The sequence below is a fragment of the Rattus norvegicus genome, chromosome 3 (genome assembly GCF_036323735.1).
Source record: "Rattus norvegicus strain BN/NHsdMcwi chromosome 3, GRCr8, whole genome shotgun sequence".
Taxonomy (NCBI): domain Eukaryota; kingdom Metazoa; phylum Chordata; class Mammalia; order Rodentia; family Muridae; genus Rattus; species Rattus norvegicus.
Genome location: NC_086021.1, coordinates 77,066,697 through 77,084,584, shown reverse-complemented (window position 1 = coordinate 77,084,584; position 17,888 = coordinate 77,066,697). Strand labels below are relative to the sequence as shown.

The window sequence follows — 17,888 nt, the reverse complement described above, 5'->3', positions numbered from 1 at the left end:
GAATAGAAGTAACAGGTCATTACGTTTCTCAATGTCGGTGAGTCAAGGAGCATGCTGTAAGCTCCCATAATACCCAGTCACTTCAGTATTTAAAAAAAGAAGGCTGGAGATGCAGCTGAATTGGCAGGATGTGTGCCTAGAATACATGAAGCCCTGGATTTGAGCCTAGCATGCATGGCCTAGCATGTACAGGTGTAACAGCACACGCTGTAATACCGGTACTTGGGAGGTAGTGGCTGGAGGATCAAGATGTAAAGGTTCACGGCCAGCCTGGGCTATATAAGATCTGCCTCAAAAACAGCCAAGCCAGGCACCACGGTGCATGCCTTTAATCCCAGCCCCTGGGAGACAGAGACAGAGGGATCTCTGAGTTTGAGGCCAGCCTGGAGAGTTCCAGGACAGCCAGGGCAACACAGAGAAACCTTGTCTCAAAACAACAACCCTCAAACCCCAACCAAACAACAGCCAAACCCCTGAGAATCTAAAAGACAAGTGACAGCCATCAATGGACAATGGAATCATTGTGGGGTAGGGGACAGTAAAAACTATCTCAAATTTTTCTCAAGAGAATACACATAGTGCTCAGTCTGGTAGTGTCACACAGTAAGGGACTCTATGAACACTTACTTTTTTTTTTAAAAGATTTATTCGTTTACTATATATAAGTACACTGTAGCTGTCTTCAGATATACCAGAAGAGGGAATCGGATCTCTTTACAGATGGTTGTGAGCCACCATGTGGTTACTGGGAATTGAACTCAGGACCTCTGGAAGAGCAGTTGGGTGCTCTTAACCACTGAGCCATCTCTCCAGCCCAACACTTACTCTTAGTAAGAATGAAAGTGTTCAAGGTCATCTGCCTCGGTACAAAGGCCTCGGCAGTGCCTTCCTAACGCTCTGTGCAATTTACGTCCACTGCCTCGTTCCCAGGGGATGTTCTCCTTACTTAGCTTATTGGGTCGTAACACTTTAGGAACCATCCTTCATCTCAACAAGTGGACAAGTGGGTGTCCTTAGTCTGACTGGCTTACTCAGCTATGATGAGAAAACTGTGACACCCAGAGAAAAAAAGTCAACACGCCACAGTGTGGCTTCCCTAGCAGAGTCAAGTCTACCCCACGCTCTCCGGGGTGGGGTTGGGGCTGGAGGTGAGGAAGGGGGACGCGCAGGAAACACGTCAACCCGTCAACATACCTTCAGCTTGAGGAAGTTTATTTCATTGTGTGGCTCACAGACAACCTGCTCCAAACCTTTGGATTCGACCTTCATCAAATAAAGCAACCATTTGCCATTGCTAATCTCCTTGGGCCACTGGATATTCAGGGTTGCCGTGCCGAGGTTTTTAAGAGGTTTACCCAAGTTAATCACCTGTCAGGAAACAACATACATCGCTACAATATCATCCTTTTAAGGCAAAGTTAAGTAGTGCTTCCTACTGCCTACAGGCTCAATACCCGGCATAATCCTACAAATCCCGCCAATGGATCAGGAACAGAGTGTGCAAAATAGACAGCTGTACTTAGAAGACTCTTGTCATATAAACAGGAGGGGGAAATGGTCAAAGAGGAAGGAATGCTAGCTCAATCCACGAGTATCTTGTTTCACAAACTCCACAGTGCAGATGCTATAGTATGTTCCTGTCAGCACAAGGAAAGCCCTGGGCGCACGTGTGAACTCTTCAGTGAGCCGAGGACAGAGCCTCTGCTACGGCCAAGGCACCCATAACCCCACTTCTGGAAAGCCTCCCTACTGTGCAAATGAAGTTGTCTCTGCCATCAGCCACATAGGGAAGGCTATGGGGAACCGCATGACAGCTCAGAGCCAGTGCTGGGAGTCGAGCAGCTTTGTACAACAGGGGTCCAGAGTGAGCAGGCAAGAGTGGCCTGCCTGTACTACCGAGCAGAGTTCTAATCCCCATCTGACAGACTACAGAGCTCGTGTCAGCCAGCATTCCTTGAGAGACCGTGCCTCTTTAGCGTGCTGGGTTAGGGACATGTCCACTCTTGCCATTTCGGGCTTTAAGCTCAATGCCCACCAGCATTTCAGGAACTCAATCTGCACCACGCTGACCTAAGTCCACGTTCAGTGTGTTAAACTGGACCCGGAGTCGCTGTGGATGCCCACCCTGAGCCCGCCATCTGTCTGCCTCCTTTGCTGGCAGATACCAAGTCTCCTCCCACCACCACAAAATTGGGCCTGCAAGAGGGAAGTAAATGGGACTATTCCTTCAGACAAGAGCATCAGAAAGATGACTTTCTAACAAAGAAAGAAATGAATTGCACATTCTGAGGTCAACTACAAATTAACTTAGAACTTTTTCTGTTCTATAGACTCTGAGGGAAAAGAAATTTTAAGGGTTACTTCTTGTCCATACTGCATGCACATTACAACTCCCAAAAGTTACTACTCTTTACTTGGGAGGATAAGGTTTCCACTGTCTCAAAACAGGCAAACATTCTCAACTGAGTGTTTCCTTAAGATGTTTGCGACTGATCATTGATTAAAACGACATGTCGACATCGTGTCTGGGACCGATGGGTCGACCTTACCCTGAATTCATACTCTATTAAACTTCCTACTTCATCTTCAGACTTCATGGCCTGCTCACCAACAACTGTACCTCCAAAATACACCTGCGAAGGCTTAGCGACTCTGTCAAATTAAAAAAACACCCGTTTCAGTGAGAATTATAAATGGTTCTTTCAAACATTGATTTGTTATGCCAAACACAACACTTACCCAGAGACCGATAAAAGCAATTCAATAACCACTTTTGCTTTCGCTGTAATTGGAGCCAAATTATCCTGATTGCTTGTTCTGAAAATGAAAGGGGAAACAATGGGGTTTTATTTGAACAGTCAGCTTTCTCATTACAATTACATTTCTTTTATGAGTTAGATCAGCGCTAATTCAGCAGCTCTAGGGTTCTCCCAAAGTAAGAATGGAAGGGTTGAAGTAACTCTTACGTTTCCAACTTCAGATTAATATCCAGATCTGTGGTGTCAAAGGTGACCTCGGTGGTACTTAAAATCAGATAAAAAGTAACCTGAAAAATACATGTGAAGAGTTGTTACCCAGGGCTGGGCCTCCGGGCATAGCACTGGTATTCGGAACAGTAAAGCGGGGTGTGGAGGCATCACCTACACTGGAATTTCTCTTGAAAGGATTTCCGAGCTCACAGTCAGCTTGGGAGCCATTCTGGTTGGCAACACAGCTCAGCTGCTTCTCCTACGGCAGAAAAGGCTTTGGGGTCATGGCTTGTTCCTGTGCTCTGTGATACTGGTCTTTCCCTCCCTGCTGCTTCCTCAGAAACACTTACAGGGAAAGCCCTCAGCTCTCTGTAGGCGGAATATGTCAGGGTGTCTGGAAACGTTGCGATGAGTTTGGCTTCGTGGGCATCGTCACCATCTTTCCGGGGATTCCTTGGATCAGAAGGGCCGTTGGTCACCGTTATTTCCAGAGCTATATCTTTCTGATCTTTTAGGACTAATTCTGGGATGCCTTTCTGACTATTAAAAAGGAAGAGAAAGAGACAATCAACCCACGTTCGGTTCCTTTTGTAACCAAAGTCTAGAGGTCTATTACTTCTGCTTGTGATTCTTACATTGGAAGGTAAGAGAATTTGTCTTGATTTCCTTCTCGGGTACCAAATTTATACTCTAGCTTAAGGTTGCTGTTACAGACATTGTCGTCTCCACATCCTTCCTTTAAGAAGTGGACCTGGAGGGAAGCAAACACAAAGATGTAAGTTCCTAAAGGTCTTCACAGTCTGCATCCCTGTGGTCTTTTACCCTCCTTTGTCAAACAGCCTGGGTCCTACTCTATCAAAGTGACATTGACCAGGTCAAGGCGGTGGGGTGCAGCAGAGCACAAGCCCCCACCAAGCCTCGGGGAATCTGAGTTCCAAACCCACCTCTGACACCTGCTGGGCTGTGTGGCTTTAGACACTTTTCATTCTGGCTTGATCAGATCATGGTCTCACGTAGGGGAGCCCTTGAAGGGGAGCTGTTTCAGTATCACGGCCCTATGCTCCCTGAAGTGAGCTATATATTTTAACTCATTTAACCGTCACAACATTCTACAGAGACCCTATCCTTCTGAGCCCATTGTACAGATGAGGAAAACCTAATTAGGAACAAGTTCTCCTCTTCCTGTTATGTTTAACTTGGCTCAGGAGCTGGAATTGTGCACAAGAACTAGTAACACAGTAACAGTGTTTCACATCACAAGACACGAAGGGTAGAAAAACATGACTAATCCTAACTGGTGACCAAACAACCAACAAAGGGTAGCGTTAGATTGAAAGCAGTGAGTTCTTTTTCAAAGCTAAGGGTAAGGAACTGTACCGGGGCCTCAGTTACCATTTCAGCAGTAGCTGGATTTTTGTTGTTGTTGTTGTTGTTTCGGTTTGGTTTTGGTTTTTATGAAGACAGTGTGTCAGGTAGCCTAGGCAGGCCTTAAAGTTGCTATATAGTCAAAGATGGCCCTGAATTTCTGGTCCTCCTGTCTCTACCTCCCAAGTGTGGGCATTACAGGCATGGACCACCTTGCCATTTTTATGTGGTGCTGGGGATGAAGTCAAGGCTTTGTGCCAGGCAAGCACTCTACCCACTCAGCCACATCTGCATTCACCAACTGGATCTTGACAGCTAGCACGTGGTGTCACAGCAAACGTGCTAAGCATTTGGGAGGCCCTGGGTATAATTCCCAGCACCAAGACAGTGACCAAGATGATGCTAGTAATAGCCAGGCTGTGGAGGCACACGCCTTTAATCCCAGTACTCAGGAGGAGGAAGAGGAAGGTGGGTCTGAGTTCGAGGCCAGCCTGGTCTACAGAGCAAGTTCTAGGACAGCCAGGGCTACACAGAGAAATCCTGTCTCAAAACAAAATAAAAAGATGATGACGACGATGACAACAACAACAGCAGTAATAACAACAACAATGCCGGATCAAGATGTCATACTTCACTAGGCTCATTTCTACTCTGTCCTAGCGCACACATCCCATATCATACGACATATCCAGCAGGCCACGGAATACACGTTCCTATAATGACTAAGCTGCATTAGACACTGAAGTATTTCGTTGTGATTGGGTTTTTTTGCTTTGCTAAGTTTTACTCTATTCCTTAATTTTAATAATAGACACGTATCATACTGTGTTGTTCTCAGTAGAATAAAGTATGTCAACTACAGGAGAATGAAGTTTGGTTAATTATAGTCTCGGTAAGTACCAGGGACCAAAAACAATGAAGAAAACAATGAAGAAAAAGAAATCTGATCCCCAAAACCCATCTTAGGTTTTTAATCTTCACTGCCAATTTGAGAGACAACTTCTCAGAGGCCAATTATGTGCATAGAAATAAGAAGAAGTGTTTTTGTTGATTATTTTTTCTTAAGGTCTCACCTTGCACCCTGGTTGGTCTGAAATTTGCTGTGTAAATCACACTGACCTTGACCTCACAGAGATCCTCCAGCCTCTGCCTCCGAGTGCTGGGATTAAAAGCACACACACGGCCACCACACCTGGCCATACATACCTGCCACAGGAAGTGGCCTGCAAAACAAACCCAACACTGGCAAAAGAGAAAGCCAAGAAGCTCACATCTGTCTGCACTGTTTTGGCTTCATTTGAATTCAAGATGGGAAGAACTTCTGGAAGTGAATTCACCCGCCGTCGAGAGCTGGGCTCCTGGATCTCCACAGAAGCCGTGATGGGGATGGGGCGCAGCTTGTCTCTGATGTTTTCCTGCAAAGGGCGCAGTGACACAGTCAGTGTGCTCAAATGCGAACGGACCTCCAAAACGATGTCAGCGCAGAGATGAAGGTTCAGAAACCAAGCGTCCCCCAGGACACCCGAGCCCTGGTCGGGTGCCACACACTCACCTGCAGCCAGAGCGTCTCCTCCATGCATGCCCGCTGCTTCTGCCTGTTCAGGGTCAGCTCCTGAGTATACTTTGGCTCAGAACCTTGGTTTCGAAACTGAACTCTTGACGACAACCCTGACTTTCTTCTTTCTTTTTCAGCTTCAAGAATACCCAAAATTGCTAGGTTGGGATGAACAAAATGGTGTTAGCTTAAAGGGCATCTACGCACCCCCTGAGCAACAGATAACGAGTTCTTTTACAGCGCTCCGCCCCATAACCTTTGCTTCTCAGAATTTGGGGACCTTTGAGGTGTTTAATCCAACTTGTTTCTTCCCAACGCTGTTACTATTTTAAAGTTAAATTCTCACTGGACCACCTGGGGGAGCTCAAGAACAAGCTAGAACCTTCTTCTGCTGAAGCTAGGAACCAATCACTTTCTGGCTGAATTTCAGGAACTCAAAGAGTACTAAAGATAACTGGAAATAGCCAATGTTCCTGCCTCAGGACTCTTTCAGCCTGTCCTCCACGACCTTAGGTCTTTGCTATTTGAAAAGGTGTCTGAGAAAGCAGGCTCCTACAAGCTGAGCTGGTTGGTATTTGCATTTTACAGAGACACCTGGGAACAAAGGGAAGGACTGCCATGAAATCACAGCTAGCTTCAGCTACAGTGTGAGTCTGTCTGGAAAAACAGATAGAAAGGTGGATAGATAGATAGATGAATAGAGAGATAGACAGACAGAGAGACAGACAATAGACGGATGATAGATGACAGACAGATGATAGATAGACAGATGGACAGACAGACAAATTGGACTGACATTTCTTTCAGTAGCTGGAAGCCAGGTGTTTAGCATAACCCAGCTTTCATACGTAAGTCTGTAGCCTGCAGCAGAGGTGGCTGGCTGCTCAGTGCCTCGGATTATGCAGCTTGGAGGCAGGCCAGATCTGGCCGTCAGAAGCTCACTTCTGGACTCTGGAATGCATTCCTCACTGGGTCACTGGATGAGGCTACTAATTATGCTTCTCATGGGCCAATACTTCAATCACTTACATTCATTAAGCACTTGCTAAAACCATCAGAGGAGAGAAAGCGCAGGAGCGTGCACAGGAGCGTGCGCAGGAGCGTGCACAGGAGCGTGCACAGGAGGTCAGGCACAGCAAACAGCCTCCAGGAAAAACTCTGTTCCAGAAAATGGAGACAGCAAGCATTCTACCATTCATGCTAGGGTGAAAGAGATCTTGTTGAGGGTTTGTTGCTTGTTTGAGACAGATTTCATGTAGCCCTGGTTGCCCGGAACCATTTCTCCTTCCTGCACATCCTGGGTGCTAGAGTTACAGGCATGCACCATCGCACCTGGTTTTATACAGTGCTGGAGTCGAACCGATGCTAGAGTTACAACAGGACTCTGTGCACACTAGGCAAGCACTCTACTAAGGGAGCTACCTACACTCCTGCCCATGAGGCTGTGTGTGAATGTCCTCTTCGTAAGCATCGGAACGGAAGTTCAAAACCATGTAGCAAGGGTCAGCAGCATCCACAGCTCTAAGTCTCTACCTGACACACAAAAGCTGACTGCTTTATACTGAAGCTTGGGGGCCAGTTCTCACTGTCCTTCCCCCTCTGCACTGGTCCCTCTCCCCCTCCTCTCTACCCTCCCCAGCTCTGCCTAACTAAGCCCTAATCCCTCTTCAGATCTTGACCCAGGCTTTATCCAAAAAGCCTGCATGGCTCCTCCTGAGTCACTGAGAAAATTCTGCCTCCAAACCCTCAGAGACTACTACACTGAGACTTCCTGTCCTCCAGTGTAGAGAAACTAAGGACAAAGACTGCATCATTCTTGTTCACCACCAACTACTACAACACTTGATGAAAATATCTACAGGACAGGTGGGTGGAATGAAGTACCTGGCCCCTATGCCACCCTATGCAGGGTGTGACTGATGCATGTGCATTTGCACACACAGTGTAATGATGTAATCTATTCACATAGGTAAGACCAAAATGTAGAAGCACTGACAGTTTCAATAGCAATTTCTCTGTCCATCTGAGATATTGTTAAATGTCACGGCTGCCAAACGGAATGCTTCTCGTTGTTGGCCTTCTGCAGCCTTGACATCATCCATTTATCACTGACCTGCAAACTTCACAATGAACCAGAGATGAAAGCGCCCATGCTGAGTGCCCCTCGTGGCAAAAGTACAGGAGGGTGTGGGTGCATTAAAACCGTTTATCTACCAAACCCACGCTGACCTTCTGTAACCTCCAGACAACTCACATCATCTTAAAATCCTTGCAGGTCACCTGTGCTGACCTTCTGAGGATCAAGCCAAGAAAACTCATTAAGGCTCAATTATAAATATCTGTATGTGACGTCCCACAAGAGGACGGCCAAGCTAAAATATCACGGTCCAACAGTAAGCCTACTTGTGGGATAGTGGGGTATGATTCTGAGTGTATTACACTTCTGCAGTTTACTTCGCTGTAAACTTCCTATTACTGTGGAGGTACAATGAGAGAGCTCCTCCAAGTGAAGTGGTCCACCCATCACAGGCATCAACGAACACCCAGGTAATGGAGTGGCTGCATACTATAAAAGAGACACACATAGTGTCAGATGTTGCAGTAGGGCTAGGAGAAAGCTTGTAACTCTCTCTATAAAGGCAGTTGTTGGATGAGCACACCAGTGAGATCTGACACCTATCCTCAAACAATGGTTTAAGGGGGGGAAACAGGAACAAAAAAATGTTTTCTCAGTTCTTCTCCCAGCACGAGAATCGAGTTTATTTTCATTTCTTGAGTTCATTACAAACGCAGGTAAAAAGCATCGAGGTGAAGAAGGTGTGTGTTTGCTTATCATTAGAAAACATACAACTGGGGGTTGGGTAAATGGCTCAGTTTGTAAAGTGCCAAGAAAACATGAGAAATGAGGACCAGCTAAATCTCCAGAGTATTGATTTTAAAGTCAGACACAGTGACATGCCCGCCACCTCAGTACCAGGGAGGTGGGGATGGCTCCAATCACAAAGTGTCTACTGTATAATCCTTAGGACATACGTTTGGATCCCCAGAGCCCATATGAAAATCCAAGAATGGTAGCCTGTGCCTATCAGCCCAGCCCTGGGGCTCACCTACAGCCAGCTTTCCTAAAGCAACGAGCCTCACTTTAATAAGAGATCTATCTCAAAAAATAAAAGTGGACAGCCAGCAATTACAGAAAACACCTGCAGATGATTCTCACTTCCACACACATGTGCACACATACTTACACACGCATGCACATGCTGTTCATCATGTAAGTACATGCATACACACACACACACACACACACACACACACACACACACACACTCAAATGCACATATGCACCAATGCAAATCCTACACTGAGTACCAGAGAAAGGAAGTGGAATCATTTAAAAGACAAAGTGCCTTCCATCTGCTTTTCTCCTTGATCAGCTTCATAACCCTAGACAATGATGACTTAGGGGCATCGTTTTAACTGACAGGAAAATTAAACCCAAGGGCCAAGGACTTGTCCTTTGCTGTGAGTCAGCCAGAGCTGAAGCCAGAAGCAGCAGCCAGGTCTCTGCTCCTTTGGACAAGCCTTCAGGCCCTCAAGGTCCTGTACTGAGCACAGCTTGGGTGATGGGGCAGCAGCCTCTGTGGGAGGGGCAGCGAGGCTGGTTAACTTGGCACGTGTGCCAGCTGCAGCTGCGTTCTGGCTCCCAGAGCTATCTTTCCACAACTGCCTCCCACCACCTCACACAACCACACAACCAATTTTCCACAGCGTTCTTCAGAGACTGAAAGGAAGAAGCTGTTGTGACAGCAGACAAGTGTTTTCCCAAGGCATTCCGTCCCAGACCATCTGCTCTGGAAAATTCGATGGGGACCAAGTGGAGAGCCTCCCTTCTCTCCTCATGCCTCGCCCGCCTGATTAAAGGGGAGACCACAGACAGACTTCATCCTCTAGACAAGACTTCACAAGTTCACTTTGGCCATTGCAGTTTTGTTTTCCTGTTATTTATACGGAACTTTCAACCTGGCAGAGAGAAAACGTTTTGTTTTTTAATGCACTGGGCACTTACATATTGGAGGGTTATAACCGGAGGGCTTCGCAGTATATTCAAAACAGGCTTTAACCTTGAGGCTGCATAAAATCAAACACATATTTCTTAAAAGATGCACTGTAGCAGTGGAAGACCCCACCCTGTCTGTCCCCAGCCCTCCAGTGTCCCCACTGCCCACTGGTGAGTAAACAATATGTCCGCCGGACAGCATCTCGGCTCACCCCTTTGTCCAGCACACCTTCTCAGTGGCTCGTCAGGTCAAACAAGTCATCACAAAGCTGAGAACTGAGCTGGCCCCCAGAATCACAAGAGGGACTCACCATATCCCGCTAGGTGACCCACACATGGATTTCTGGCGGAGGTCAATTCTGCTAGGAGTCACTGTGATGGTTTTCAGAATGTTAATCACTGGCCGGGATCTGTAAACAAGAGTGAAAACCCACCAAGGCCTTTTGTTATCTTTTGAGTCATTCACACATCAGGCAGTATTTGCAACAGCCCTGCCTCTTTAAAACCACAGAAGAAAGATGTGTGTAGGTTTGACTTCTTCCCCTACTATGGGAACCAATCAACTAATGGGTATAAACAATATTATAGTACTAAGACTGTACTATATTTAAAAACCATACTAATGCATGCAATGTCTTCAAGCAAATACTTTTCCATTAAACACACTCTCACCCCAGTGATCGTGCAAGTTCTTTTCAGACATGTTATCTGTTTCTGTTACGAAAACCGCCTACTGTCAAATATAAAAATATATTCTCAAATAGGAGCTTTTTTTTTTTTTTAATGTTAACTGTTCTTTGTGGAAGTATGTCTCATTCATTAACATCTGGGGGAGGGAACTCGTCCTAACATATAAATATGATTCATTACCTGTTGTGATGCTTAACTACGACAATGTAATGGCCTCTATGTAATCAATCATCACCAGTAGCCATGCTAACAACACTGTACAGAAATCCGTTTACACTTGAGTTTACTTATGGATAAATCCCCAGCAGCAGAGCTTCCACGAACATGTGTGTTCAAAGCCTCAGGAAGCAGAGGCTGGAAGGATGTTATAAACTCCAGGCTAGTCTAGCCTATATATGGAGTTCCAGGCCAGCTAACAAGAATCTGCCTCACTACATAGATAAACAAATTACTTTGTTTTATTTAGTTTCCAAAAACGGATACACACATATATAAACGTATACAAAAGAGCCAGGCATAATGGCACAAGTTTGCAATTCCAGCAACTTGAGGCAGGACTGTAAATGTGAAGACTTCTTGAACTATACAAGTTCAAGGCCAGTCAGTGAGACCCTGTCTGCAACTCGATACGTACCAATCCACCTCCCCTCCTCTCCCTCCCAGCTCCCACACCCAGCCGAACTGTTGTTCAGGGATTTTAGATTGCACCCGTGAGTGAGATCATGTGACACTGTCTTTCCGTGCCTGGCTTGTTTCACTTAACACAGTGTCTAACCCCATCACACCATAGGATGACAGGACTTCTTTTTTTGGTTCTTTTTTTCGGAGCTGGGGACCGACCAGGGCCTTGCGCTTCCTAGGCAAGCGCTCTACCACTGAGCTAAATCCCCAGCCCCGAGGACTTCGTTTTAATAGCTGAACTGCGTCCCCACTGTGCATACGCACATTGTCTTTATCCGTCAGCTGACGCTTAGGTTGTTTCCAGAAACGCTGTAATTAATAAACATGGAGGTGTGGGAATCTCTTGCAACTTTCACTTCCTTAGCTGATGTATCTGCTGGCTCATAGGAAGTTCCTTTACTTTCTTTAAAGAAACAACCTCCACACTGCTTTCCAGGATGGTTCTCACCAATGTAAGCAACGCCTTTGTCTACACTTAGGCCAGCGTTCACTACCTCTGTCTTTCTGGGAAAAGCTATTCACTGGCGTACGGTAATACATGTGTTTTAATTGCACATTTTTTTTCCTTTTTCTCCCCTTCCTAGTGAGTGACAGCTACCATGGGAGGCAGGGAGCCCCAGCCTCAAGGACAGAGCAACTTCCAGGTCCCCAGCCTCAGGTGTGATTCAGCTACTGTTGCCGTTGCAGTGTAAGCTGACTTAATGAATTCCTTAACATAGACACATTCCTCCCACTGGTGCTGCTTCTCTAAGGAACCCTAGATAATACAAACATGCGCCTTCCTTTTCCCCCGTGTGCCTTCCATATCTTTCCAAATTAATTCTCGGCATTTGTGGGCTTCTATGTCAGGCTATGAGCATTTGTCACTTTATCCGTTACTGGGATAAAGTAACACGACAAAAGCAACCCAAGCAACGTATGCTGGCCCACAGTTCAAGAGGATCATCCCACCACAGCTGGGAAAGCCACAACGGGGCGTGGGGTGGGGTGAATGCACATGTTTTAATGAAAAATAATTTTAATAACCTCCAAAGATTTATACTGAGACACCTAACATGTGGCTGCTAACAGGTGTTTTCCCTGTGTTGGAATCTTCCGTTCTCCACCTTAAGAACAGATTAACATCTGGGTATGGTGGCACACATCTGCTATCTTGGCCGTTGGGAGGCTGAGGCCATCTTGGGCACATGGTTAGACTCTGTCTTTAACAAAGCCCCACAGTATCTCTGCAAACAGAAACGTGAACCCTTAACCATTCCTCATCTCTGCTGTGCTTCAAACCCACAAACAATATTCTAAGTCCTACCCTTCGGTTCTGCTCTTTACCTGAAAACAGCTTTCTCCCTTATGCTCTTCTCTGGCTCTGGTGTAGACAGAAGAAGACAGCAGAGGCTTTGGCTTGAGCCTGTCATAGGCACAAGGAGCACCAGCGCCTGGTGGCTGTGTGCATGGAGGGAGAGGGGCAGGATGGGAAGAGTCTGGCTCACCTCTCACCTTCACTGCTCCCTCCAGAACTAAGAGTGAGTATATCGTTTCACTACCATGAGGATCCAGCCAGGTCCCTGGGGAGCTTGTTTTTAATAGGAAAATGCTCTCCAAACCCCAGATAGCTCTCTCAACCCTCTGGAATCTATCTATTGGTAGCTGGAGAGGGTGCAAGCCCATTCACCGGGAAGGCAGGCACCAGGAGCATTGACTACTCCTACATACCCCATCTCCCCACGTTTCCTAGTGACCTTATCCTATCATACATTCAGACAGCTGTGGATTTCCAGGACACTGACTAGATGCACTCTTGAGTTTTGACAGCACACTATATCTTTTTACTTATTGTACTTATTCATGCATTTTAAAATAAGTTGCCATCCAGGGTTTTGCATATCATAGTATTAATTTGTTCATTAGGACGTACATTTCAAAATATTTGAACACACTTGGCTGTGAGTCTGCTTTAATTTCCGTATTTAAAACATGTAACACCTACGGGACATGGCGCATAAGCACGACAGAAAGTGTGTCTTTTCATGCACAAGGCAAGACTGATTGGCTTATCTGTCACATGGCTAATTTCAAAGATACTTGGGAGGTTCAGGTTGGAGGACTGTCTGAGCTGAGGAGTTTAGGACCAGCCTGGGCAGCACATCAAAAGCATGTCTCACCCCAATGAAAGTATCCTATGGTGGGTTTCTTCTCCTGGGGCGTTTTTGGAGGAAGATGATATTTTAGTTGCAGAGGCTGCCTGTACACCCATAGGGCAGTGGCAGCTCTGAGCCCACGACAGGACACTACATTGCACCTTATTGCCTGTGGGACCATAAAAGGCTCCCTGGTTCCTGGTTGAGGAGGTGTGAAACCCCTGTGACCTTGAAAGGGACGGTAGGCGTTTTGCCTGACTCTCAGGAAAACAAGTCGGTCACTAGCATTCAGCCCTCCATAGATTTGTGACCACCAGTCACATAAGGGCAATGCTCCAAGCCCCACAGGTCACGTAGGTTCAAGACAGATCTCCGTTATAATGAGGTACCTAAAGGCCTGGAGGTTTAGTCAATAACCTGTCCTTCCCAGACACTCCTCCCGGCAAAAGGTTATTTAATCTCAGGCCCACTCTGAGAAGTGGGGTTCTCAGTTTTAATCATCTACTTTCCACCATGACAATAAATGCCTTAAAATTACAGACCGCCTCTTTTCATTGGGATCCGCTGTGGGGAGCGACAGAGGAGGCCTTCGTCTACAGAGCTGCAGTCTAATCTGAAGAAAGCCATCTCCACCACCAAGCCTGCAGCCTGCAGCTGCCCAGCCCCTTGGGCCCTCACTCCGTTCTCAGCTCTTCTGTAGCATCCCAGAAGTGCCTGGGTGCCCAAGAGTCTGAGAATCCGACCACCCCAGACTCCTTGTGGGGACCCACCACATCAGCTCTGGCTGTGTCCAGTCCTCGGACTGCACTTCCCTACCCAAGGCTTCCTACAGCTCGACACCTGCTCAGTGTGGACTCAGAGTAACCCAGAGATTCCTTGATTACACTTTCAATTAAACCTAGAGCTACCTAAAGGCTAGAACTACTAGCCAGCTAGTTCCAGGAATCCGTTCCAGGGCTGGAATTACAGGAGGGGCTGCTATGCCTGCCCAGCAGTGCCAGGCAAGTGACTTGAAGCCAGAGTCATATCCCCGAGACTCGAAGAAAGGTTTTAAAGATATATTTAGGAAGCAACACTTTCCATTAATTCCAACACATTTTTACTCCAAATCAGTTCAGTATTAGCAAGAAATTACATAATTTTTATCATTTACTGTTATATCCCGTCCAAAAAAAAAAAAAACCTTCAAATTTATACAAGCCTTTGCCTCGATAAATAGGTAAAAATGAATAAACAAAAACAACAGAGTAAGATCATTTTGAAGCTTGTTTAACCAAAGTCAACGGCAGCACACACCTGAAAATAGTTACTGAGTCTGAGAGGGAACCCACAGCAACGTCAGGGTAGGAATTCCTGTCCAGGTCCATGTTCCCAGCGATTGAGTAGCCGAAGAAAGGCGTTGTACCCTCAAGAACCTGGAACGCATGCACAGGCATTAGAATGAACGCTGGGCCACTAACTGAGCTGCCTGGCTACAGCTGAGAGAAAAACACAAAGGCGCCAGGGAGGCAGCTCCGCGGTACAGCACTTCCCCAGGACGGACAGAGCGGGGACTGGGGTCCCTGTCACCACCAGTAGTAACAAAGAAAACAGAGAGAGAACAAGATAAAGTTCATTTAGAACAAAAGCTGATGAACATAATTATTATATTACGTTGTAGGTGTACAGATCCATGTGATTTGTTTCACCAAAGCCATCTGAGTCACCCAGTATTCCAAAGGATAAAAGCCTGGTTTGTTTATTAAGTTAATCAGTGTAGTTTAAAACCAACTCTAACTGCCCCCTCCAGTCGTATTTTCAGAACAAGTTAGAACCCTTGGGGTCTGAATTCTCTGTGTAATTACGATGTTCTATTTGTTTCAATCCTGTTTCAATCCTGTTCAAGCACACTGCTAAGGGAAGCAGTACAGGTCACCTCCTCCCGATCTCTGGGTCGAACGGTCTTCACTCCGGGTTACCCTGATTTCCTAACTTAGCTGAGACCTTTTAAAACAAGCAGGTCACTGCCTCTGTGTGAGTGTGTCAGAGCCTTCTTCCAGGGATACTGTGCAGTTGACGCCAGGCTTGAGGGATGGCTCAGTGGTTAAGAGCACAGACTGTCCATCCAGAGGACAGAGGACCCCAGTATTATTCTTCCCCGCCTTCCCCACCACCACCAGGAGGTTCACAACCACCTGCAGCTCTAGTTCCAGGGGATCTGACACCCCCAACCTCCTGAGTATTCCCTCCCATTACCCATCTCTCCCCTCTTCCCTTCTCCCCCTCTCCCTTCCCTCCTCTCTCTCATACACATAATTAGAAGTAAAATAAATAAATATTATTTTTAAATTCACACTATTGAATACTTGAAACTGAAATGTGTCTGAAGAGTTACCTAAAGCTACATACAGGCAAAAGGCTGACACTATTTTAAAGAGGTCATCTGGTTACCTGTGTTGGCTTGGTAATTATGCCAGTCGGGGATCCATGATAGATAAAAACCTTCCCCAGATCGTCATAGGGAGCTCCAACAGCAATATCTATTGACATTACATTAAAAACAAGTTATTATTTAAAAAAATACTCCAGCATCTTAAAGTAAGATGCTGTGAGTGCTCATTAGGCACACCCACCCACTTTCTACGAATGGTAACCACTTCATAACCTATCACCCACCCGGATAGCCATCTTGATTAATATCGCCGATATTTTTCACTGCGATTCCAAACATCGAGTCTTTGGTCCCATTTAGACGAACTGGCTTCACATTACTCCATCTGCCTTGCTGGTTAATGTAGACGTACACCGCACCCCCGACTTCGCCATCCCTGTCAAAGTACTGTGGCGCTCCGATAACGATGTCTTGCCACCTAAAACACAGCAAAGGGGAGAGCTAGGGACCACTGCTAAGGTGCCAAAAGGCATAGGGAAATTACTACCAATATAGGCTCCAAGGAACACAGCACAACAGAGAGGGCCTCCAATCAGGGACTCGCGTGTCATCAATCAAAATACTGAACAGAAGATCTGTGATAGGCCAAGGAAATGGTGAGGGTAGCGATTTAAAGGTAGTCCCTCGAGTCAGAGGCACAGTACAGGAGCACTTCCAGAAAGGATCTGCCATTCCATTACCATTTCCAGCTGGCCTCAAGAACTAGGAGTCCTCTAGGCAGTGACGGTCACCACTTCCAACTTTCTGTGAGACACTTGGGATGCTCGACAGCTGCCCCCTTCCCCATAAGAAACCACAGACTGTCACGTAGCTGATGCTGATTCCCTAAGTGATTTCTTCTCCAAATTTAAATCTTTAAGAAACTTGGGGTTGGGGATTTAGCTCAGTGGTAGAGCGCCCCTGGGTTCAGTCCCCAGCTCCGAAAAAAAGAAAAAAGAAAAAAAAAAAAGAAACTATGATTCCCCAAGTGAACTCAGGTGAAAGTGTAATTTTTAAAAGGTCATTATTCTGTGTCACAAGGGTGGGGGTGGGGGGGATGAATGTCAGCTGTCAATCAATGATGAAGACTGGACAGGATAGTAAGGCATTTTTTTTTTAACCAACTAATCCACAGTCCTTCTCTAGAAGCCAGTCACCAGCAACATTAGCTGGACATAGTAACAAAGATCCGCTTACCCATCTGCATTGAGGTCCACCACCGCCACGTCATAGCCAAACGAAGAAGCCAGGCCTTCACCATCAAATATATACTCAAGGAGAAGATGTGCTGACTTCATGTCTCTTTTTAGCAAAACTACAGCCCCACTGTGATTGGCTCTTGGAGCACCAGATACAAAAGTGATGTCATCTTTAGAAACAATACCCTTCCCTGAGTCCAGAGAAAAGCCTAGAAAAACAATAGACTCATATCAACCCTGAACATTAGGAGGATACCAATGTGGTAAATAATGTTTCCCTCTGGATCCCCACACACCTCTCCACACAATCTCCCATCTACATCTACATTTACTACAGGGGTCACAGTGCTAAAGGACTTGACAGGTCAAAAGCAAAGTGCTATAGCACTTTTACTGCTTTCTATAGATATGAAGACTTTTAAAAAAGTTTTACGCTATTTAGCACTTGTATAGCTTGAATTGTGAACTATTCAACCATCTTAAGAATCAATTCAAGAGGCTGGAGAGATGGCTCAGGGGTCAAGAGCACTGACTGCTCTTCCAGAGGTCCTGAGTTCAATTCCCAGCAACCACATGGTGGCTCACAACCATCAGTAATGGGATCTGATGCCCTCTTCTGCTGTGTCTGAAGACAGCGACAGTGGACTCACATAAAAGAAATAAATACATAGACTAAGAAAGAGTAAAAAAACTCTTTAAAAAATCAATTCAAATCCTATTTTGATATTAAAACTATGACAAAGAAAGAGAAAGCCAGATACTGAAGTCCCCTGGGAATGCTACGTCATATGCTCAGTACGTTACAGGGTTCTTCGTTGACCAGTGAT

The 17,888-nt window shown here is 46.0% G+C and overlaps 1 protein-coding gene across 5 annotated transcripts in view; it reads right to left on the bottom strand.

The window, feature by feature from the left end:
* Itga6 (integrin subunit alpha 6) overlaps positions 1-17,888 on the bottom strand; it is an 84,909-nt gene that overhangs the window by 12,492 nt on the left and 54,529 nt on the right. For all 5 annotated transcript variants that reach the window (XM_063282995.1, XM_039104096.2, XM_039104095.2 and 2 more), the window contains 15 exons: positions 17,060-17,270; positions 16,108-16,301; positions 15,883-15,971; positions 14,749-14,867; positions 10,258-10,356; positions 9,956-10,017; positions 5,887-6,047; positions 5,606-5,749; positions 3,605-3,720; positions 3,320-3,509; positions 3,145-3,228; positions 2,967-3,046; positions 2,740-2,817; positions 2,550-2,652; positions 1,195-1,368 (listed from right to left, as the gene is read on the bottom strand). In XM_063282995.1, coding sequence (XP_063139065.1) covers positions 1,195-1,368; positions 2,550-2,652; positions 2,740-2,817; positions 2,967-3,046; positions 3,145-3,228; positions 3,320-3,509; positions 3,605-3,720; positions 5,606-5,749; positions 5,887-6,047; positions 9,956-10,017; positions 10,258-10,356; positions 14,749-14,867; positions 15,883-15,971; positions 16,108-16,301; positions 17,060-17,270 — 1,904 coding nt within the window. The remainder of the gene's footprint in view (positions 1-1,194; positions 1,369-2,549; positions 2,653-2,739; positions 2,818-2,966; positions 3,047-3,144; positions 3,229-3,319; positions 3,510-3,604; positions 3,721-5,605; positions 5,750-5,886; positions 6,048-9,955; positions 10,018-10,257; positions 10,357-14,748; positions 14,868-15,882; positions 15,972-16,107; positions 16,302-17,059; positions 17,271-17,888) is intronic.